Source organism: Aedes albopictus, chromosome 3, assembly GCF_035046485.1.
Source record: "Aedes albopictus strain Foshan chromosome 3, AalbF5, whole genome shotgun sequence".
Classification (NCBI taxonomy): Eukaryota; Metazoa; Arthropoda; class Insecta; order Diptera; family Culicidae; genus Aedes; species Aedes albopictus.
The window spans coordinates 157,267,004-157,292,085 of record NC_085138.1 but is presented as its reverse complement, the minus strand read 5'-3'; the positions used below and the strand labels follow the sequence as shown (position 1 = coordinate 157,292,085).

At 41.8% G+C, this 25,082-nt stretch overlaps 1 protein-coding gene across 1 annotated transcript in view; it reads right to left on the bottom strand.

Moving 5' to 3' along the window:
- The window catches only part of LOC115266099 (uncharacterized), a 28,845-nt gene that overhangs the window by 426 nt on the left and 3,337 nt on the right, over positions 1-25,082 (bottom strand). Inside the window, exon 4 of the mRNA XM_062842330.1 lies at positions 61-192. Within this exon, the coding sequence (XP_062698314.1) occupies positions 61-192 (132 nt within the window). The remainder of the gene's footprint in view (positions 1-60; positions 193-25,082) is intronic.

The window sequence follows — 25,082 nt, the reverse complement described above, 5'->3', positions numbered from 1 at the left end:
AGCGGGAGAAATAGGATGGTGTTAAAACCTACGTTGTGCATAGTAGCATGAAGTACTTACGAGTAATTTGTCAAATTCCCTGATATGAATATTGGTCATTCGTAGATCACCATGATTGAGAACGTTGAACTTTGTAGGGTTGAGTCGAAATAGGTTGCAGGTTGTTGCGTACGCTTTTCCTTTCAGAGGTAGCTAGAAAAAAGAAACGTTTAGTACATCTCAGCTTGTGCTTTGATAATAGCGAGTAACTTCAATTCATGTGCAGTGAAATGAGGAAGCCGTATTCACTACAGTAACTTATTTTCAGGGCATATTTAGTTAATCTCAGGGATATTTTCAAAAGCATTTCGAAAGATTTCATATGATTCGGGTGTTTCAGGGGCATTTCAAGAGGTCTCAGGGGAGTCTGTTTCATGAGGATTCAAGAAGTTCAAGAGTCTCAGGGGAGTTTTTTAGGAGGATTCAGGGGGTTTCAACCGAAATTCAAGGAGAAATTCCCGAAGGATTTCTAGAAGGAATATTCGAAGGATGTTTAGGAAGAAACCTCGAAGAAATTCTAGGTGGAATGCCCGAAGGATTTCCTTTCGTAATCTCCAAAAAAATTCAAGAGGAAATTCGAGGAAAAATCCCTGGAGGAATTCCCAGAGGACTACACGAAGGTCTTACAGTAGGAATTCCTGAAGGATTTCCAGGAGGCATCATCGGGATATTTCCTGTAGGAATCCCTGAAGGATTTCCAGGAGGATTACCCGAAGGATTTCCAGGATGAATCTTCGAAGGGTTTCCAGCAGGAATCTCCGAAGGATTTCCTGGAGGAATCCCATGAAGGATATCTAGGAGTAATCTTCGAAGGATTTCCAGGAGGAAACCCCGAAGGATTTTTAGAAGGAATCTTCGAAAGATGTCTGAGAGCCATCTCTGAAGGATTTCCGAAGAATTCCCCGAAAGATTTCCACGAGGAATTATCGAAGGATTCGGCTCTTTTATGCCCATGTAGCGCTCGAGCCTTTAAAAAATAAAAAATCGAATAAATAAAAAAAAAATCATCGATTTCCAGGAAGAATCCACGAAGTATTTCCAGAAGGAATCTCTAAAGATTTCCATAAGGAATCTTTGAAAGATTTCCAGGAGAAATCCCCGAAGGATTTTCAGGAGGATTCCCCGAAGAATTCCCAAGAGAAATCTCCGAAGGAATTTATGGAGCAATCGCTGAAGGATTTCCAGGAGGATTCCTCGAAGAATTCCCATGAGGAATCGCTTAAGGACTTCCATTAGGAATCATCAAAGGATCTCCAGGAGGAATCCCCAAGGATTTCCAGGAAGAATTCTCTAAGATTTTCCAAGTGGAATCCTTTAAGGCTTTCCAGGAGGAATCACCAAAGGATTCCCAGGAGAAACCTCCGAAGGAATTCCAGAAGGAATCGCTGAAGGAATTCCAGAAGGAATCGCTGAAGGAATTCCAGAGGGAATCTCTGAAGGATTCCCGTGAGGAATGCTTGATGGATTTCCTAGAGAAATCGTCGAAGGTATTTCAGGAGGAATCGCCAAGGATTTCCATGAGGAATCCTCTAGGGATTTCCAAGAGCAATCTCCGAAGGAATTCCAGAAGGAATCGCCGAAGGATTTCCAAGAGAAATTCTCGAAGGATTTTCATGAGGAATCCCATAAGGCTTTCCAGAAGGAATCGCTGAAAGTTTTTTTTAGGAAGAAATACCGAAGGATTTCCAGGATGAAATCCCGAAAGATTTCAGGAGGAACCCCTAAAATATTTCCAGGAAGAATCCCTGATGGAATTTTAGGAGAAATCCTCTAAGGGTTTTCATGATGAATTCTCTAATGATTTCCAGGAGTAATCCCCGAAGGATTCCCTGAAGTAATCTCCGAAGGAATTTCAGAAGAAATCGCCGAAGGAATTCCAGGTGAAAGCATTTTCAGGAGGATTCTTTAAAGGAAATTTTGGAGGAATCGCTGAAGGATTTCCAGGAAAATACCCGAAGGATTTTCAGGAGGATTCCCCGAAGAATTTCGGAATCGCTTAAGGATTTCCTTGAGGAGTCGTCAAAGGATTTGCAAGATTAATCCCCGAAAGATTTCCAGGTGGAAATTCCCTAATCTCTGAAGTATTCTCAGAAGGAATTCCTGGAGGATTTCCATGAGGAATTCCCTAAGGATTTCCAGGAGGAATCTCCGAAGAATTCCCAGGAGAAATCTCCGAAGGAATTTCAGATGAAATCGTCAAAGGATTTCCAGGAGGAATACTCTATGGTTTTCCATGAAGAATCTTCCAGAAGAAATCGCCGAAGAAATTTCAGGAGGAATCGCCGAAGGATTTCCAGGGGGAAATATGAAGGATTTCCATGAGTAAACCCAGAAGGATTTCCAGGAGGAATCTCTGAAGGATTTCCAAGAGAAAACCTCTAAGGATTTCCATGAGGAATCCTCTAAAGATTCTCAGAAGCAATCTTCGAAGGAATCTCCGAGGTATTTCCAGGAGCAATCCACGAAGAATTTCCATGAGGAATACATGAAGAATTTCCATGAGGAATCCTCGAAGGGTTTCCAGGAGAAAGGAACGAAGGATTTCCAGGAGGAATACCCGAAAGATATCCAAGAGAAATCTCTGACAAATTTTTAGGAGGAATCCTCAAACAAACTAGGAGATGTTCCCGAACATATTCCTGAGGAAATTGCGGAAGGAAAACCTAGAGGATTCTCTGAAACACATTCTGGAGGAGCTCTTAGAGTAATTTCATGAGGAAATCCTGATCCTAAAGACATTTTTGAAGTAACTCCAAGAAGAATTCCTGAAGGAAGAAGAAATCTCTTATGTAACCCTTGGAGGCATCCCTGAATTCAACAGGAAAAAAAACTCAGCATAAACTCCAGTAGCGATCCCTGCAAAAACTGCTGGAAGAATGTACCTTTAGTTGGTTAAGATTTCTGGAGAAATCTTTGAAGTTGTTTTTTGAAGAAATTAGAAGGGTCTCCTGGACTTATCCCTAAATCCCAGAAGTTTCTTCTGAATCCTGAAGAAACTTCTGGAGAATTCCTGAAAGAATTCCGGAAGATATCTCTGAAGAAACATCTACACGAATCCCTGAAACTGGTTGAGGAATCTCTTAAGGATTAAGTTTCTGAAGAAACTTCTGGAGAAATTCCTGATGGATCTCCTGGAGGCATCCCAGAATCCTCCTGGAAGAATCTCTAAAGAACTTCTGGAGGAATAGGGTAATTCATGTATTTTGGACAGGCTGAAGACAGCGTTAGAAAAATCGTCCTCTAGCTTCCTTAGAAAGCAATTAATCATTTTGCAAAGTCACTAATACGCTTATAGTATGATTGTACTTTGCGTTCCTGGTGACAAAAATCTTAACGAAAGCATTTTAAGCTAAGAAAATCACAATTTCCAATCGCCTGTTCGAATAGCATTTTGGACACCGAATATGTGTTTTGGACACCCTCAGGTATATATAATTTGGACAGGGCAATTATCTCAATGTTTGGCCATGAATACTGCTAAATCATGGAAGTAGCATAAATTAACAAATATTTTCTTGCAAATAATCAAATGTCTCCGCTTAACAGGCATCTATTTTGATAACTATTACAGTTTTTGTTAAAATCGAGGAAATATCGCCAGAACCACAGAAAACGCCTCCAAGTATGCAATCGCACAGCATCCCCATGTAGTTCGTCAGATGACTAAAATACATTTACAGTAGAAAACTTGTAATGTATTTTGGACACCACCTATTTTAAGCGTTCTAGATGAATGTTAAGAGATTGGCTGACTGATGCTTCTTTATTGAACATGTTTCGTTGCAATAAGGCTTTCAAATTTCTTACAATTATTAATTCAACGATTTTGAAGTGAATATTGTATTTGACTGTGAAGTGTATGTCGTCTTGCATACCTGTGCATTTGAGGGGTTTTAGTGAAACAATTTACATTTTTGATAATTTCGAAGTAAATTCTTAATTGTTAAGCGTATTTTCAACGTAAGTCATCAGAATAGGGTCTGTTTGATCCAATAATCGATATTGAGAAGTATCCACTTTTATTAGCTCTCCGGAACAAGACATACATCGCCGTGCATGTCCAAATTACATACATGTCCAAATTATATTTTTTACCCTATCTGAGGAAACTTCTGAAGGATTGCCTGAGGGAACTGTAGTGTAATAGACGACCAAGAAGAAACTAAATAAAGCTAATGTAACCTCGTGAGAAATTAAATAACGAATCATTTTCAGTGTAGTTGTTTAAGCCAGTCGATAAAAGTGTATCGCATCGCCCAATGTTGTTTTGAACGAATATGAATTGTCTCGTTCAACAACGACTGGCCGATGATGAGTGAAAGGATGGCTTTTGACAATAGAGTTAATAAACTATAGAGGACGAATGTCGCTGCTGTTCCCTTTGTTCTCGTTCGCAAACATCTCGGGTATCTATCTGTCAAACTGCATACTTTTTCGCTTTGACACTTATATCCCTCCCTATCTTCGCCAGCAAGAGATGTTGCTGCGATGACGCCAGCGACATTCTCCCTCTATAGTTTATTACCTCTATTCTTTTGACAGAGGAATGCGTTTGAGCAAGAGGAGGAGAGATGAAAATGTGTTGGGAAAAAGGAAAGGGAAGCTGGTATGAATAAGAAGAACATCGTTAATCTATTGAAGAAATTCGTGATGAACGGACGTTTGATTGCGTGCGGTTATGGTGTTTTCGGTTCGGAAGTGGAAAAATAGGAGAAATTGTGTTTGGTATGGTTACGAGAGTGTGAGGTGTTTTCGGAATGGATACGACAGGAACATCTGGTGACATCCCAGAATCCTCCTGGAACTCCTGGAGAGATCCCTGAAGGAACCTCTGGAGCAATCTCAACTGCTACTTAAACTTCTATATTGCAGGAATCCTCGAAGGAAACTAATAAAAGACCTTCTAAAAGAAGCTTAAAAAAATCCCAAAGGAATTCCAAGAGGAATATCCGAATGAATTACACAAGTGATCGTTGCCCAAGCAACAAATTGATGCCTTATTTGCATTCAAGAGGTTTTGAAAACCGTCATAAAACCAATATGATTTTATTTTGGCCTCATGATGGTATTTATAGCCTCTTGGAATCTACTCGACGTAAACATATTTCTTGGGTGAAGGAATTCCAGGAGGAATCCCAAAACAGAACTCCTGTAGAGACCCTTTATGGAACTCCTGGTCTGATCCGTGAAAGAATTCCTGGAGCGATCCCTGCAGTAACTTTTAGGAAGATCCTTGAAGGAACGCCAGGCTGAATCCCCGATTGAAATTCTAGACTCTAGAGGAATTCCTGAAGAAAATTCTGGAAGAATCTCTATAGGAACTCTATAGGACTGAATCATGAAGGAACTTCTGTAGGAATTCCTGAAGGAACTTCAGAAGCAATCCCCGAAGAACCTCCAAGACTAACCTTTTGAACCTCCTATAGGAATTCCATAAGGATTTTCTGGATGTATCACTGATAGATCTCCTGGAGGCATTTTCGAATCCTCCTGGAAGAATATCTGAAGGATCTGCTGTACTGCCCTCTTCGCATGTCAGTCCCATGATGTTTTTCAAAGCCCCTTTCTTTTGAACTACAATTCCAATTATTTTCAAAAAATGTATTCACTTTATGCGTACCCTTTTCATGGCATATTGAGCTGTGAAATGAGGCGGAAAAATATCAATTTTGTTTTAAATGACCTCGTGAGTGACAAAAACATGAATCACATTCGAAACCACATGGGACTGACATGCCAAGAAGAGCAGTATAGTAATCTCTGAAGTAACTCCTGTCAGAATATCTGAGAAATCTACTGAAAAAAGGAGGAGTCTTTATTTAAGAAACGAATGAAGTATTTATATGATAGCGAATGATCTTCAATTCGACGTAGAGCCATTTGCAATATTAATTGTAGGAAAAAAGGAATTTATTAAAATTACTCCCAAATACTCTTCTAAAGATATCTAAGTATTTGAACGTCCAATCGAAATAAAATTCCAGAGCGTTCTTCTAGGATGTGTAGCTTTCATTTGGTGCTTAGAGAACCTAAATTAGTTGATAAGCGGCTGAGAAACGTGAGTGTTTTTTACACACACATACAGACATTTGCTCAGTTCGTCGCGCTTAATTGATTTAGCTATATGAGACTCGGCCCTCCAAGCATCGGTTCGATGGTAGTTTTTGGTGAGATATCAATACCCTTCTCATAAGCTAGGATTTCTTTCTGGAGGGGGCCCAGAGGGGGCCTGACTTGAGAAAACTTCTATGCAAATCGACATTGAAGTTTTGAGGAATCAAAATGACTGGGTTTGTTTCTAGTTAACTGATTTTTTCCATAGCTTACTGCAGTAATTCCATCTTGAATACCTCCAGAGATTCCTTCAAGAATTCATCTAGGCATTCAACCACACATTTATTCGGGGATTATTCCTGGGATATCTTTAGAGGTACTCACAGAGATTGTTCAAATACTGTTTTCGAAGTTTCCTTTAAGGTATGGCTGCAGGTATTCCTTTAGAGATTTCTTCAGGGATTTCTCCGTATATTCCTTCCAGAATTGCGCTAGATATTGCTCTAATAGGTCCATCTGGAATAATTCAAAGTATTTCTGCAGGAATGTCTTCCACAAATTCTTTCAGAAAATTTTACTACAGATTTTTCAAAAATTAAACCAGAAATTTCTTTTAAAAAAATTGTACAAAAATCCTTTGGGAGTCCTTCCAAGTAATCCTTCGATAGTTCGTCCAGAAATGACTGCAGACATACAGGGGATGGCCAAAATGTTTGGGATAGGCAACTTTTTTTCTCTCACAAAAAAAATCAACATGCTGTAACTTTTCATAGAGTGCATCAAAAAATCTCAAATTTTGACTGTTTGTCAATCTATTATGTGTGCATCATTGGTACAAATTTGGGCTCGATTGATTAATTTTTCGCGAAGTTAGAACCGTTCGCGTAAAACACTATTTTTTAGACAACTCATTTTTGAGCTGTCATAACTCGGAAACCAGTGAATCAAATTGAATGAATTTTTTAACGTTTATCAACAATATATTGATACTCAATACAACGTTATAAAATGTAATATTTTCTCACGGCGAATTAAGTTATATCGGGTTGAAATTTTTACCCATATAGAGGAAAATAAGTAAAATTAACAATACCACACAAAAATTATTAAATGTGTTTTTCCTTCAATCTAAATAGGCTCTAATATATCTGATTAGAGATATTTTGAGAACAGATGTGGAAAATCTTTGGATATCAACACTAAAATTTATTCACATTAGTGTAAAAAAATTACTTTTTTTCGAGAAAAGTCCAAAAAGTGTCAATCCATGATAACTTTTTTCAACGTTTAAAAAGTATCTATGTTTTAATAGTTTTTGAAGCATTTACATATTGTTAGTGTACGTTCAAAATTTCATTCACTTCGGTTTACTGGTTTCCGAGATATGACAGCTCAAAAATGCGTTGTCTAAAAAAAGGTGTTTTACCCCAACGGTTCTAACTTTGCGAAATATTAATCAATCAAGCCCAAATTTGTACCAATGATGCACATATAATAGGTTGACAAACAGTCAAAATTTGAGATTTTTTGATGCGCTCTATGAAAAGTTATAGCATGCTGAACTTTTTTGTGAGAGAAAAAAAAGTTGCCTATCCCAAACATTTTGGCCATCCCCTGTAGATTTCTTCAGATTTTTTTATCCAAGGATTCCTACAGAAATTCTTCCAGAAATTCGCTAAGAAATCTCTCATGAGATTCCCAATGGAATTCATCTTGGGATTGCTACCGGGATTCATCATGAGAATTCTTCACAAATTCCTCCAAGAATTCCTCCAGGAATTCACTCGGGAATTCCTTCTGTGATTCTTTCAGGAACAACTTCCAGAATTCAAGAACTCTTCTTGGCATTCCTTCAGGAATTCCTCCTGGAATGCTTTGTAAGTATCGGGTCAGCCAATCGGGAGCGTCTTAGAGACTCCCCGACTCAACTGCCTCAGGGTCGGCACGCCTACCCTTAATTTACCGCGGGACAGGGAAATTTCGCACTAGACCCAGGAAAACCACAAGCACTTCACTTTTCAAAAAACTCCCACTTTAATTCTGTCTTTCTTAACTGTTTATTCTGACACAAGTTTGGCCTACTCCTTATCCCACACTTCTTCCCACTTTCTTATGCGCTAATCTGACCTTTTTCTCTTCGTCGGGGCCCCTCTGCTCCTCACCAACCACCTGACCACGCTTTCCTCGCAGCCTGGTAACGGCCGCCGATGTTCTCCGTTGGTTCTTCACGGCTTCGGCCACGTCTGGCCACTGTCTGCTTCTGCGATGGCTCTAGGGGTTCTCGCTGCGGCTTCCTGGGACTTTCCCACGCGTCCTAGGCTACCGATATTGGTGGATCGGTCTTCGGCCAACAACGATGCCGGAATTCACCCAGAATGGGGCCCATATAGCCGAGGCGGTAAACGCACGGGTATTCAGCATGACCATGCTGAGGGTGACGGGTTCGATTCCCGGTCGTTCCAGGATCTTTTCGTAAAGGAAATTTCCTTGACTTCCTTGGGCATAGAGTATCTTCGTGCCACACGATATACACATGCAAAATGGTCATTGGCAGAGGAAGCTCTCAGTTAATAACTGTGGAAGTGCTCATAGAACACTAAGCTGAGAAGCAGGCTTTGTCCCAGTGAGGACGTTACGCAAGAAGAGAGAGGGGGCACTAGGACAGCGTAGGGGCGGTAATAGAAATGTGGTGGTTCCTATACCAAAACGGCGGGGTCCTGATGTGAATGGAATGGTCAAACCACGGTAATAGAAAAATAGTGGTCCATGGCCGTTACCTGATGTCCACTTTCCGCTCACTTCTTCCTCCTCTCTTTCCACTCTTTCCACTATAACTTCTGTCTTACAAAATTGGCTCACAGCTTTAAACTTTTCTTCCAACTAATCTCTGGGACTGTCTTTAGGCAAGTGAGCGAGTGTAATTTCAGTATTGGCCTTCAAGGTTCTTGACCTGAGCCATCGGTCATTACCCTTTCATTCGGGTTTGTTGCAATGGCCCCTATTTCGCCCTCCTAATGGCCGCCTGAATGGGCCGCTCGAAGACCTCTGGTGGTGGGTTTCTAAAGCTGGTAGGTGGTGGTAGTCAGGGTGGTTTCGCCTACTAGTGCCCTACTCGTATGCCAGGTGGGTCAGCTAGGGAAAAACCTGAATATCCAACACAAAATCTACCTGTCCTTAACACATTTCCGCACATACAAATACAAAATCCCTTCAACACAACCAATTAACAAACCAAACACTTACAGCTTTCAGAAACTTCTCCGAGAATTAATCCAAGACTTCTTCCAGGAAATGCCCTTAAGAATTGATCTTGGGATTGCTTCCGAGATTCCTCCTGGGTTTTTTTGAGGAACTCTTCCAGGGATTCCTTCAAGAGCTTTTTTTATTTTTATTTATGTGTATTTTAACGTTTGCTAATTCTATACTCCCTTCAGGAACTGCTATAGAGATTCATCCAAGAGTTTCTCTACGCACTCTTCTAAGGATTCCTTCAGGATTTCCTCAGGAATTTCAACAGTTTCTTCAAAGTTTCGATTTCTTCAGTACTGCCTCGTGGGATTTCTTCAAAAACTCCTACTAGAATCGCATCATAAATTGATCCTTGGAATTCTTCAGGAATTCATCCAAGAATTCTTCCAGGGATTCTCCCAAAAATTCCTCTGAAAGATCCCACAGGGATTCGTCCAGAAATTCCTTTACGAATTCCTCAAGAGATTCCTACAAGTATTCCACTAGAGATACCTCAAGGAATTCCTCTACAGATTCCTCCAGGGACTCCCCCAGGAATTCATTTAGGAATTTTCTCAAGGGATTCCTCCCAAAAGTGCTCCATTGGTTCTTCAAAGAAATTCTCTAGGAATATCTCCAGGGATTCCTCGTGGACTTTTCTACAGGGATTCATCCAAGAATTCCTCTAGAGATTTCTCAAAAAAAAAAAATCTCAAGAGAATCCTCCAGGAATTCCTACAGACATGACTCCAGGAATTTCTCCAGGCATTCCTCCAAGAGTTCTTCCAGGGATTTCTATAGGGATTCCTCTAGGATTTCACTCAGAGACTCCTCCAGGAATATCTTCAAGAATTACAGCTGGAATATCTCCTGGAATTCCTTCAGATATTCCTCCAGGAATTCCTTCAGAGATAACTACAAAAATTTCTCCAGGAAATCCTATTAGGATTCCTTCAGCATTGTCTCCCGGAATATATCCAAGAATTATTCCAAAAAATCCATCAGGGATTCCTGCATGAATTCCTCTAGGAATTCATTCAAGGGTTCCTTCAGGAATCCTCCAAGAAATCCTTCAGAAATTCCTCCAGGAATTTCTCCCGGAATTTATCCAGGAATTATACCAGGTCTTCTTCCAAGCATTCCTCCATGTTTTCATCCACGAGTTTTTCCAGGAATTCTCCCAAGAATGCCGCCAGGAATTATCCCAGGTATTCAGGAATTCAGGAATTCCTCCAGAAATTTATCCAGGAATTCTTTCGGAAATTCCCAAAAAAAAATCTTCCATGGATTTTTTCAGAAATTATTTCTGGAATTTAATCAGGGATTCCTCCTGGATTTTTTCCCATGGAATTCTCCGTGAATTTTTCCAGTATTTCCTCCAGGAGTTTATCCAGAAATTTTTGTACAAGAGATTCCTTCATAAATTCCTTTAGGAATTTCTTTAGAAATTTCTCCAGGGATTCCTCTTAGGATTCCTCCAGGATACCTCCAGAAGTACCTCCGGAAATTCCTCTACGAAATCCTCTAGTAAATTTATCTGAGATATTTACTTCAGAAATTTCTCCAGGGATTCTCTCTGGAATTCCTCCAGAAATTCCTCGGGGAATTCCTATAGGAATTCCTTAAGAAACTTTTTCAGGGATTTCTCCCAGATTCATTCAAGGATTCCTCCAGAAGTTCTTCCAGGGATAGTTCCACGAAATTTCTCCAAGAATTCTTCTTGGGATTTCTCCAGGTATTGCTCCTGGAATTCCGCCAGGAATTTGTCCAGAAAATCCCCCAGGCATTCCTCCTGAGCTTCGTTCAGAAATTGCTTCAGGAATTCCCCCAGAGATTTCTCCATTAATTTCCCCAAGAATTCTTCCAAAAATTTCTTCAGAAATTTCCCTAAGGGTTCCTCCAGGAATTCCTCCAGAAGTTTCTTAAGAAATTTCTCCAGGGATTCCTCCCAGATTTCCTATAGGGAATCTTCCAGGAATTCATCGAGGGATTCCTTCAGGATTTCTTTCAGGGATTGCTATAGGAATTCATCTAGAAATTTCATCAGGAAGTCCTTCTCCTGAATTTCTTCTAAAAATCCTACAGGGTTTCCGTCAGGAATTCACCACATATTTATTAATAAATGTCTACTATAGATCTGTGATTGTCATTAAGACAGTGGTTTTCAGATTGTTTTTCTTATTTCCATATATAAAATCATGAAAAATTTCAAGCTACGCCAATGACCCTTTTTAAGGGTGTAGGAAAGGCGGAAATCTGAGTTGTTTGTGGAATTTTAGAAAAAAAAAAACTTAACTAAAATCTAAAAGAATTAAGAATTTCCAAAACTTAAATTACTTTGATAATATTTGGAAACACAATTAACTAATTAAATGATTTAAGATTTTTTCGCAAATCAGTACCAACATATTGACCAAATATTTAGGTGGAAGCCAGTCTGGCTTCATGCAAAGGGCGCTACATATATGTAAAATTAGGAATTTACGCGTGACGTAAACCATCAACGTACGTAAACATTTCATGACTGAATGGCAAATTTGACTCAATTTTACATCCATCATGTAAGTTCGAGTTGGTTGCACAAAATGTCAACAAACCTATCTGAGCAGATAGGTAGAAACAGTTTTACATTTATCGTTTGTCACACAATTCGGTGATACAGCCGAGAGGTATAGTTCGTGCCTCTCAATCAGCGGACCAGAGTTCAAATCTTGTTCAATATTTTACTTACATATGTTTTATCTCTCGCTTCGGCTCTAGCGATTGCTAGCTCCACCTTTATTTGTGATAGAAGACGTAAATTTGTGTCAAACGTGCCGCTCCTTTTATGTGCATCCAAGTGAACTTAAATTTACATGATTTTTTCTAAGAGTGTACCGAACGTGGCTACGCAAGTTCATGCGGATGTCAAAGTGCTTGGGAATGGCTATTTGACAAATATACTGTTTTTGCGAAGATTGCCTTTAACCCTCTAATCATATGCTGATTTATCGACCGTATTCTATTAATAACTTGATGATTTTGTGGCTATATCGGTCTCTTTCTACTCATAGTATAAGGGAGTAGAGATCAAAGTGGATAATGAAATGATAGATATGATAGAATTCGCTAGGGCACCCTATCCAATAAGATCGAAAAAGCTAATAGGAAGAACACGCCGCGATATAGGCATACCCCTATGAACGGAGTGCGAATTCCGAAAAAGCTACCGATCGATAGAATTTGTGATGAAAACAGAACAATACATTAGGCAGTCGGGTGCCTGAAACTTTTGCCAGTCTTGGTAAGGTGGTATGAAAACTACCAACCAAGCCGATCTGTTTAAAAGCACAGGTCGCACGGCAGAAGTTTCACGCATTCGATGTATTCGTTCAATACATGGCATACTTGCCTAATTTCACCTTCTATAAAAAAAATTTCACACTTGTTCGCTACCTAGCGAATTCTATCATATCTATCATTTCATTATCCACTTTGATCTCTACTCCCTTATACTATGAGTAGAAAGAGACCGATATAGCCACAAAATCATCAAGTTTTTAACCCTCTAATACCCAATCCCGCCTTTAGACGGGGTATAGTTTGAGCATTTTTGTAATTTTTGTTCTGTGGAAAATCAATTTTTTTTATATTTTTGGCTGATATTTAGGACTGTTCTGTATATTTCAAAATGGTTTTTGTTGTATTTCAAAGCGTATTTACATTTTTTAAAAATCATTGAAAAATTGATGTTTTAGTCACCTTTTAGAAGTCATTGTTTATTTTGTATTAAATCGCTACAATTAACATATTTTTAAATTTTCCCAAATCATTCTATCCTTGTTTAATAGTTTAAGGGAATCGAATGCACTCTAAAATTATTTTCCTTAAAATTACACGGAAAATAAAATTTTCTGCGAAAAAAATTTAAAATAATAATATTTGAACAATAATCATAAGATCTCAAAATGTTTTCATCTCAAAAAATCCGTTCCCCAAATTGGCTTCCAGGAAAAATATAAAAGTGTGGGGATGTTCAAAAATAAAAATTAGAAAAATCAAAAACTGAAATTCACGAAATCGAGAATTAAAAAGAATCATCTTCCAAAACATGTTTAATTCGATTTTAGATAACGAAAAATGATATTTAGATCAAAATCAAAAATTTGGGTATTAGAGGGTTAAGGTAAATTGAGAGCAGATCCGAGTGCATTTTTGACTCGCCATTTCAAGAGCACCGATCTTGTCATCCACGAAATCGAAAATGCTACTCAATATTAACCACCAGTGAGCAAGTAATGAAAAAACATTATAGCTCTGTGTGCTGATTGGATGAAGAGAATCGTGATTTCAAGGCAGCTATTTTGTCGGCCATCTTTAGATTTGGTCATGTTGAAACATTCGATCGTATTATCTCTTTGAAAATCCTAATTTCGTATTCGCGGTTTTCCGCCTTAACAATGACTAGCTCAGTTAGATCTCAGGGCGAACCAAAGGGAAGAACATATAAATGGACACTTACCCGATCGTAGAAAGTCTTACAGAAGTTGAGGTGCTCTCGTTTGGCGCTAATAAATAAAATCACTGTCATTAGGTGCACAAATTGTATTAACTAATTCATTGGGGTGGGTTTTAGAGTTCATATTAAGATTCGTTCTAGTACACATGCGTTAGATTCGTTGGCTAGCTTTGAGGAGGTGCGGCCGTCGGTCGGTTGGGCGCCGTCGAGGTCGAAGGCTCCACCCGGACTGTCGATCGTACGATCGGGGGAGAGCTCACAATGTTGCAGAGCGGTTAGGGGTCACTCACATACCTGGGTCAGCGACTAGCCGGTCGCTCTTTGGATGATACGGCTGGGTAGTGGGATCGCCGAGCGAGATACGCCGATCTCGGTGTAAGGGTGTTAGATGACGATCGTCTAGGGTCGTGGTTCGTCGAGCACGCTCGGAGCACGTGCTTCAATGGGGTTGCCACGACGCTCGTGGCGTTCCTGGCCTCAGGGCGTCCAAGTAGCGTCTTCCTTGAACGTTGGCTCAGACTACGTTCACTGGGCTTCTCACTTAACCGGTACACTGTACCCGAGACTGGATATTGACGGCCAGTCTTGAAACTTTCACGACTCGCGAGACTATATGTTGACGGATAGTCTTAATAACTCGATTCACACCAGATTTGGGGTCTATAGTGCACTAGAGTGGGTTTTACCGGAGGGAAAGGTTAACTTTAATCGGGCACGTGTCACGCAGTCTGATCTCTAGCGTTCCCAGAGGTATCCGATCAGAACTGCCGCACTATAATCCAAAAGGACACCACTCATCACAACTTTCACCTCCACTTACTAAGGAACTTGCAATATTCCAAATGTTAGCACTATTTGCACGCCCGATGTAGCTTCGAAGATTCTTCAATCACACAACTCGAGTTAAAATCGCGGAGCCGGACTTACTGGTGTATTTCCTTATCGGAACAGAGGGCGATCCTCAGGTGGTCCATCGCTTTTATAATCGTGACTCTCCCACTACCTTAATTTTGGAAACTCTCTCCCCCACTCATACGGTAGCTCCATCCGGTGTTAACGCCAGGTTTGTAGATGCCAAATTTTCACAGCCGATATGTCGATTCAGCAGTCGTAAATGGTAAGCGTTTGCATTGGTTTTTGTATTGGCGGTTGGAAATATTAACAGCTACCCTAGCTTTTTTTAATAGGAGTGATCTTGGCGCGACTTTTGTTAGTAGGCTATCTTCAGACAGAAATTAAAAGACGATTACTTGGGGTATACATAACCCTCTTAACATTTAGCAAAACATTTAATTTCTGTTTAAGTAAATTAGTTTTTTTTTTACAATTGAATAGTGGGTCTCAATTTCATCATGGTTAGCCCTGTATTAAATTTTAATAGTGCAATTTGTAGATCACTCCCCTTCCATGAAACCTCATCCAACCGGTTCCAAACGTGGGACAAAATACTGAGAACGTGTCCGGACGTTTAGTAGCGACATCGTTCGCACATAGTAGGATGAGCTATCATGGGAATTTCAAATTATGCAAAAGTTGAAGATATATTACGATTTGGATTATAATTCATGTTTTTTTTGGCTTTCTAAGATCAAGTTGTAACCCGTTCGTTACAATACTCCCCGGGATAGGAGAAAAAAAAAAATAACGTATGTTGTTTTTTTAGTCAAATACATTTATCTAAGCAATCTTGCCCATACTTCAAAGGCCCTTTGCTTCAACTAACAAAGTTCAGCGGAATCTGGTGAATAGAGGAATTTATATAAAATACTAAACAGAACCTTTTGTTGGGACAAGCTTTGCCCCCCCTCCAACTTCAGGCCCCTGCCTTTCCAAAGAGATCCAAATTATACGGATAACATCGTCTTTGGGAGTCGGACCGCAAACATCAAGCAAAATCTGCGTTCATACCTGCTTCATATCTGCAATATTTCTAAATAAAACTATTCTAAACACTATTCGTACACTCATTCCATTTCATTCATACATCTCTTGAGGCCTCTATACACATCTCTTTCAATCTTATGACATTCATTCTGCACACACTACCCTATTTTTAGATATCCACACGTATGGTTTAGTGACGATACGGAGGGGATTCTTACCTACTTCGGTCGACCTATCAACTACAGTTTGAAACCTACGCTATTAAATTTCGTCCCGCGTCCGGAACATTTTTAACGATCGGGTTCCCTTACGTATTCTCTAGTATGCATACGAATAATGTGGTACCTCTCTCGGTTTGTTGAGAGACTCGTACCCAAAATGAGCACTCTTAGGAATGAGTGCTCGGGTGTGACCAAGCGGTATGAGCTAGGTCTCCGACGGCAAGGCTTCAGTCACAGCTGAACCTTCGTCGTGTTCGATTTCCTCGTACAACTAAATTTATTATTCTAGAATATTGCTGGCCTGACATAATCTGGCCCAAACGATTTTCTTTCTCTGGTTTCTGATGAACTGTGACGGCACGTATCTTAGTGCCTCAGAACTACTTCTCACGACAAATCCTACTCTGAGGCTGGACTGGGGGTCTAAAACTGAAAACCTTGATCTGACATCCCGATAACCAAGCGAGTGCAATGACCTGCCGTTTTGGTATCCTAGCAAATATCCAGTTTCAACCCGGCTTAATATGGACTGCTGGCCAAATCCCTAGGGGTTTACCATCTAAGTCCTCGAGATCATACGAAGATGTCCCAATTTTGGATTTTATTTTGCAAGGCAAATATTGAGCGCCATATTTAGCGTTGTATTTATCTACGGCGCTAGATAATCGCATGTTCTTTCGGTACACTAATTGACCGGGTGTAAAAGCATTTGGAAATCGACGATGCCGAAGATTATAGTGCCTTCGACACGTTTCGTTAGCTTTTGCTAAATTTGACCTAACATGGGCGTACAGGTCACCAAAATGAATCGCTTTTTGTTCTTCTGATTGATTCACGGATAAAGGGCTGATTTCTTGGGTTCTACGGTGATCGGACCCTTCAATGAACATTTCGTGTCCGTGCGTAACAAAAAACGGGGAAAACTTGCTAGAGCTGTGAATACTGCTGTTCAAGATCGCTTCGATCTCGCTTAGGCGCGTGTCCCATAAACGTTGATCACTACGAGCGTAAGTCCTAATGGCCGCGTTCACTGTTCTGTTCACTCTCTCTACCGGATTTGCCTGCGAATGATAACGGGAATTTCGCCAATGTTGTATTCCAAATTTATCCAACAGGGCTTTAAATTCGCGAGATAGAAAGCAGGACCCATTATCCGTGATCATGATTTCCGGAGTAGAATTGCGGTAGAACCACGCATCCTTTAGCGCCGCGCACAAACTCGCACTTTCAATTCTTTTAGTAGGGACGAGCATCGTCCATTTACTAAATAAGTCTGAAACGACTAGAAGATATTGATTTCCTTTTTTACTACGCGGGAGGGGACCTACGAAGTCTGCAGATATGATTTGCCAGGGATGCTCTGCTATTCTCATATCGCCCATCGGTGGAGTCATTGGTACCGAGGGTCCCTTAACTTCTTTACACGTTCCACAATTTTGAATGTGTTGCTTAATTTCTTTGGCCATCTTTGGCCAGTAAAACCTTTGGCGAATCCTTGCTAACGTTTTTTCGTAGCCAAGGTGCATGGCATCGTCATGATTCGCCTTTATGATACTCTGACAATGACTGGGAGGGGGAAATAATTTCCATTCGTATCGCCGATCGTAGAGCGCTTCTCCGGCGGATACGAATTTAAACAATTGACCATCCGTGACTCGGAAATCGACGTAGTCGTCCGGATTCTCAACTACTTTTTCTTTTAGGGAAGTGTACCACGATGAATCTTTGGAGTTTGAAATTGCAGCGACACTCCGCGAAAGGGCATCCGCCACTACATTCTCCTTGCCTTTACGGTGGATGATAGTCATGTCGTGTTGCTGCAGATTCAAACTCCATCGACTACACCGGGATCCCACCTTCCAGGAAGTAGTCAAAATGTGGGTTAAGGCGGAGGAATCGGTTATCAGAGTAAAATGGCTACATTCTACATAACCACGAAATGCTTCTATCGAAAGTAACGCCGCTAAGGCTTCCTTTTCAGCAGGGTGATAATTTCGCTGCGGAGTTGTTAATTTGTGGGAAAAATAGGATATTACATGTTCTTGCCCGTTTTGGTTTTGAGATAGGATGCCAGCGACGGCCACGTCCGATGCATCCGTTTGAATTATAAACTCCTTCCCAAAATCCGGACTGCTCAAGACAGGAGCTGTAATCAGGCGTTCTTTCACATTAGTAAATGCGTTTTCAGCCTCTTGCGACCAGCGAATAGCTTTAGACTTTGTTTTGAGCATTTCTGTTAAGGGAGCCACTATCCCGCTAAAGTCAGGTATAAAGCGACGGTAGTAGTTTGCCATCCCTAGAAACCTCCGTAGTTTTGTGACAGTCGACGGCCTTTCATATTCGACTATTGGACGGACTTTCTCCGGATTCGGCCGTAATCCGTCAGTTGAAAGGAGGTATCCAAGGAATGACAACTCGGACACGCCAAACTTTGACTTGTCCAGATTGATCGCCAAATTAGCGGACGATAGACGCCGAGAGACTTCTAAGAGTAACCGTACGTGCTCCTCAAACGTTTCGCTTACGATGACTATGTCATCTAAATAAACGAAAACGTTTGGTTCCAGTTCCCCGAAACCCAGTACTCGGTCCATTAACCTAGACAGCGTAGCTGGACTGTTAATGAGGCCGAATGGGAGTCGGGTGAACCGGAACAACCCTTTACCCTGGACGCAGAACGAGGTATATCTTCTAGAACTCCTCTCTAGAGGGATTTGTAGGAACGCTTCCGACAAATCTATGGTGGAAAGATATTTGGCCTTTGGGAGCTGGCTCAATATGCGTCCAGGGTGTGGTAAAGGGTAGGAGTCACGCACGGTTCTCTCATTAATCTTCCGAGCGTCCAAACACAACCTAACTTTACCACTTGGCTTTATTATAGGTACAACGTTTAGGGCCCAATCCGAATTGGTTCGTTCGATTATGCCCAGACTCAACATACGTTCAAGTTCCTCGGAAACAAGGCCTTGAACTTTTGGCGACATTACATAAGGAAATTGCCGGACTGCTGGCTTATCTTTCCATTTCTCCTTTAACTCAATGGAGTGGGAGATTAACGGAGTTACGCTAAGCTGGCCGGTAATGGCAACTTTGAAGGATTGTTTAATCTCGTTAATTTTACATTGTTCTACGGAGGTCAGGGTTGATTCAGGGCTGGGTTTTGTAGCTGTTAATTCTTCTGCAAAAGCAGTGTACTGGATTGTCGGAAAAATATCAAATTTTTCCCAAAAATCCATTCCACACAAACAATCAACTGCAAGCTGTGGTACTACAAGAGTTTTAACTACTTTCGTTTGATTGTTCAGTGTGAAGGGAGCGTATATCTGTCCCTTGACTTCTAGAGTATCGCCACCTGCAGTTTTTAAAGTTACTGGGCGGTCTAGAGGAAGGAGACGAGCCTTTGTTTTACCAAAGATATAGTCACTTATCATGGTGGACTGACTTCCACTATCAAGCAATGCTAGAGTGTGGATACCATAAAACTTGATATGGGCGTAGGGTCGATTGTCGTCATTGTCTTTTAGAGTTATTTGGTTCACTTCTTGATGGGGAGCATACATGTGTTCTGAAACCATCTCCCATTCAACAGAAGGATCCATCAGCTCGCTAGAAGATTCTAATCGCGCGAGGGATTGGACGAACCACGACTTTGGTTCGTCTGAATCCCGTTTTTTCGACAGTATGGACAGTTCAGTGTCTCAAAGCCTTTGAAAGCACAGATCAAACAAAACACTCGTTTTGGTTCGGAGCATTCTTCGTGTTGATGATTTTGCTTTCCGCAGTTGTAGCATGAACTCATTCCTGGTGGACGATGCTCATCTACCAATTTCTCTAACACTGATGGTAGCTTTGCAGTTTTATGGGGGTTATTTCTCTGTGTGGTTCCAGATTGGGTAGGTTGGGATGAAGTTGAAGAACTGGCTTGATTGATTTTGGGGGGGACGCGAAGGGCATTACTTCCCAAGTTTGATGGGGGTTGATTAATATGGCCGGAGTTTTGGGATTGACGACCGAAATTACCAGGGTTTCCTGGTCGATGGTCAGGTCGCATTGGCGCCTTCTTAACCTCCTGCTTCCGCTCGGCGTCGACTGCTACAGCGTTAACCGATTTCTCTGTTCCGAACATTTTGTTGTAGAGGGAGAAATTGTTCGCATCAACTCTCCTTCCCGCAGCAATGAGGGATGGGAGATCATAAATAGGTAAAAAGGTCAATTGTTTTCGATAATCTGTCCGCATATTTTGATTTACGATCTTCATTTTTTCATCCTCCGGGATTTGACAACTCATAGAGCGAAATAATTTTTCCAGATCATAGTAGTATGATTGGAATGATTCATTCCGCTGCTGCTTGCGCAGGTATACTTTCATCTTGACCATATTGTCAAGATCTGGATGCACAAAAGCACAGCGCAGTTCCATGACCAAATGGTCCCAACTGAAAAGACGACCAGTCGTGCGCATTGAGTGATACCAGTTTAATGCTGGCCCACTAAATAGATGCAAAGCAGAATCGAACAATTCCGCATCTGACACACGTTCAGAGAGAGCTAGGCTTTTCACCTTAAATAAAAACTCGTTTAAATTTAATCCCTGGTCGTCTCCTGAATATTTGTCGATCGCCCATTTCGACACCGGCAGGGTTCGGTGCTGGGGATGTCCCAGATTCCCAGGATTCCCCGGAACCGGAAAATTTGGAGCTGGATTCCAGCCACTGTGTTGAGAAGTCCAAAACCCTGTCGAAGGTGGAACACCCGGGGGCTGAGGTGGAGCCGAGTTGTTCCACTTGGGAAGGGAACTCCTCCATCCTGGAAAAGGCTCTGAGGAGCCTGGAATATTGAAGAGAGTCGGCTGAATAGAAACGGAGGGAATGGGATTAGTCCACGAGGAACGTGTAACATTAGTGGCATCAGCGTATGGTGTCCACCCTAAACCTGAATTGTAGGTCGAATGCCCCCCGAAACTGTAACGTGAATTTAATTCTCCGCCATCTTTCCATGAATTACCTTGGATCGATGTCGAGGGACCAAGAGCAGCCGGATTGGCGGAAGTAAATACTACCGGCGGCCTTGGAACAAGATCTTCGACTTCATCAGTTTGGACCTGTTGATTCCAGGTTTCCTTGTGATGAATAAATTTCTGCAACTGACTCGATAGATTTGCCACTTCCACCGTTAGACTCTCTTCCGCTTGTTCGGCCCGCAGACGTCGTTCTAACTCTTTTAGCAACACTAATCGCGGAACCTTTACCAGCTCCACTTCACATTCCGTCTCCCTCAGAATATCTTCTAAAGTGGGAATGTCTTCCATATCATCTCCAATCGACTCTGCCCCCTCTCCTTCTACGTCATGTTCGAATCTTACTGACTTGTAATAAAAAAAATATAGATGGTCCGTCACTCTAACGAACATTTTGATTAATTCATCCTTTAGGTCTTGGGGTGCATGGCACAACACCAATTTAATTCTCGCGCCTAAGTGGAGTAGCCGATCTTTACAAACGGTGGTCGCATCTTCGCGAAGCATTGCTTCCAGTTCAGCAAGCTTTGCCCTGCACTGTTCAATGTCTTCCTTCGGGTCAGATTTCAAGGTCCTTACACTGCTACCCTCGTGTCTCTCTACTTTCAACCTAGCTCTCAAGCATCTCCGTCTTTGCGAGCGATCTTTATCGACTGCTATATCCCTAACCGCTAATTCAAACGCGAGTTCATCATCCGTGAGAAGGTCTACCCGTATTTCGTAATACCATTTGTCAAACGTTACCTCTCGATTGAGAGAAGCTGGAAAGGAGTTGTACGATTCCATTATTCAAATGTAAATTCAATCGTATGGATGTCCTTGAAAGGTCAAAGCTATTGTTTGAGGCCGAGCAATCAATCGTCAAACCAACTATTGTTCTGAGTAGTACCTATTAAAATCTCTATTCGGGTGATTCAGCTGTACATTGCCAACATTCACAAAAATGCCCCTAACGACGAGCAATCATGCTAGAGTCCATGTAGACTTCTCGCGATAAAGTGTCTATTTATCGTTCTTCCCTCACCGTTAAAAAAAAAATTTCGCAAAAATTTTTTTTATACAATAATTTTACGCTGCGCGCCAATTGAAACATTCGATCGTATTATCTCTTTGAAAATCCTAATTTCGTATTCGCGGTTTTCCGCCTTAACAATGACTAGCTCAGTTAGATCTCAGGGCGAACCAAAGGGAAGAACATATAAATGGACACTTACCCGATCGTAGAAAGTCTTACAGAAGTTGAGGTGCTCTCGTTTGGCGCTAATAAATAAAATCACTGTCATTAGGTGCACAAATTGTATTAACTAATTCATTGGGGTGGGTTTTAGAGTTCATATTAAGATTCGTTCTAGTACACATGCGTTAGATTCGTTGGCTAGCTTTGAGGAGGTGCGGCCGTCGGTCGGTTGGGCGCCGTCGAGGTCGAAGGCTCCACCCGGACTGTCGATCGTACGATCGGGGGAGAGCTCACAATGTTGCAGAGCGGTTAGGGGTCACTCACATACCTGGGTCAGCGACTAGCCGGTCGCTCTTTGGATGATACGGCTGGGTAGTGGGATCGCCGAGCGAGATACGCCGATCTCGGTGTAAGGGTGTTAGATGACGATCGTCTAGGGTCGTGGTTCGTCGAGCACGCTCGGAGCACGTGCTTCAATGGGGTTGCCACGACGCTCGTGGCGTTCCTGGCCTCAGGGCGTCCAAGTAGCGTCTTCCTTGAACGTTGGCTCAGACTACGTTCACTGGGCTTCTCACTTAACCGGTACACTGTACCCGAGACTGGATATTGACGGCCAGTCTTGAAACTTTCACGACTCGCGAGACTATATGTTGACGGATAGTCTTAATAACTCGATTCACACCAGATTTGGGGTCTATAGTGCACTAGAGTGGGTTTTACCGGAGGGAAAGGTTAACTTTAATCGGGCACGTGTCACGCAGTCTGATCTCTAGCGTTCCCAGAGGTATCCGATCAGAACTGCCGCACTATAATCCAAAAGGACACCACTCATCACAACTTTCACCTCCACTTACTAAGGAACTTGCAATATTCCAAATGTTAGCACTATTTGCACGCCCGATGTAGCTTCGAAGATTCTTCAATCACACAACTCGAGTTAAAATCGCGGAGCCGGACTTACTGGTGTATTTCCTTATCGGAACAGAGGGCGATCCTCAGGTGGTCCATCGCTTTTATAATCGTGACTCTCCCACTACCTTAATTTTGGAAACTCTCTCCCCCACTCATACGGTAGCTCCATCCGGTGTTAACGCCAGGTTTGTAGATGCCAAATTTTCACAGCCGATATGTCGATTCAGCAGTCGTAAATGGTAAGCGTTTGCATTGGTTTTTGTATTGGCGGTTGGAAATATTAACAGCTACCCTAGCTTTTTTTAATAGGAGTGATCTTGGCGCGACTTTTGTTAGTAGGCTATCTTCAGACAGAAATTAAAAGACGATTACTTGGGGTATACATAACCCTCTTAACATTTAGCAAAACATTTAATTTCTGTTTAAGTAAATTAGTTTTTTTTTTACAATTGAATAGTGGGTCTCAATTTCATCATGGTTAGCCCTGTATTAAATTTTAATAGTGCAATTTGTAGATCAGGTTCCGCGATTAGTGTTGCTAAAAGAGTTAGAACGACGTCTGCGGGCCGAACAAGCGGAAGAGAGTCTAACGGTGGAAGTGGCAAATCTATCGAGTCAGTTGCAGAAATTTATTCATCACAAGGAAACCTGGAATCAACAGGTCCAAACTGATGAAGTCGAAGATCTTGTTCCAAGGCCGCCGGTAGTATTTACTTCCGCCAATCCGGCTGCTCTTGGTCCCTCGACATCGATCCAAGGTAATTCATGGAAAGATGGCGGAGAATTAAATTCACGTTACAGTTTCGGGGGGCATTCGACCTACAATTCAGGTTTAGGGTGGACACCATACGCTGATGCCACTAATGTTACACGTTCCTCGTGGACTAATCCCATTCCCTCCGTTTCTATTCAGCCGACTCTCTTCAATATTCCAGGCTCCTCAGAGCCTTTTCCAGGATGGAGGAGTTCCCTTCCCAAGTGGAACAACTCGGCTCCACCTCAGCCCCCGGGTGTTCCACCTTCGACAGGGTTTTGGACTTCTCAACACAGTGGCTGGAATCCAGCTCCAAATTTTCCGGTTCCGGGGAATCCTGGGAATCTGGGACATCCCCAGCACCGAACCCTGCCGGTGTCGAAATGGGCGATCGACAAATATTCAGGAGACGACCAGGGATTAAATTTAAACGAGTTTTTATTTAAGGTGAAAAGCCTAGCTCTCTCTGAACGTGTGTCAGATGCGGAATTGTTCGATTCTGCTTTGCATCTATTTAGTGGGCCAGCATTAAACTGGTATCACTCAATGCGCACGACTGGTCGTCTTTTCAGTTGGGACCATTTGGTCATGGAACTGCGCTGTGCTTTTGTGCATCCAGATCTTGACAATATGGTCAAGATGAAAGTATACCTGCGCAAGCAGCAGCGGAATGAATCATTCCAATCATACTACTATGATCTGGAAAAATTATTTCGCTCTATGAGTTGTCAAATCCCGGAGGATGAAAAAATGAAGATCGTAAATCAAAATATGCGGACAGATTATCGAAAACAATTGACCTTTTTACCTATTTATGATCTCCCATCCCTCATTGCTGCGGGAAGGAGAGTTGATGCGAACAATTTCTCCCTCTACAACAAAATGTTCGGAACAGAGAAATCGGTTAACGCTGTAGCAGTCGACGCCGAGCGGAAGCAGGAGGTTAAGAAGGCGCCAATGCGACCTGACCATCGACCAGGAAACCCTGGTAATTTCGGTCGTCAATCCCAAAACTCCGGCCATATTAATCAACCCCCATCAAACTTGGGAAGTAATGCCCTTCGCGTCCCCCCCAAAATCAATCAAGCCAGTTCTTCAACTTCATCCCAACCTACCCAATCTGGAACCACACAGAGAAATAACCCCCATAAAACTGCAAAGCTACCATCAGTGTTAGAGAAATTGGTAGATGAGCATCGTCCACCAGGAATGAGTTCATGCTACAACTGCGGAAAGCAAAATCATCAACACGAAGAATGCTCCGAACCAAAACGAGTGTTTTGTTTGATCTGTGCTTT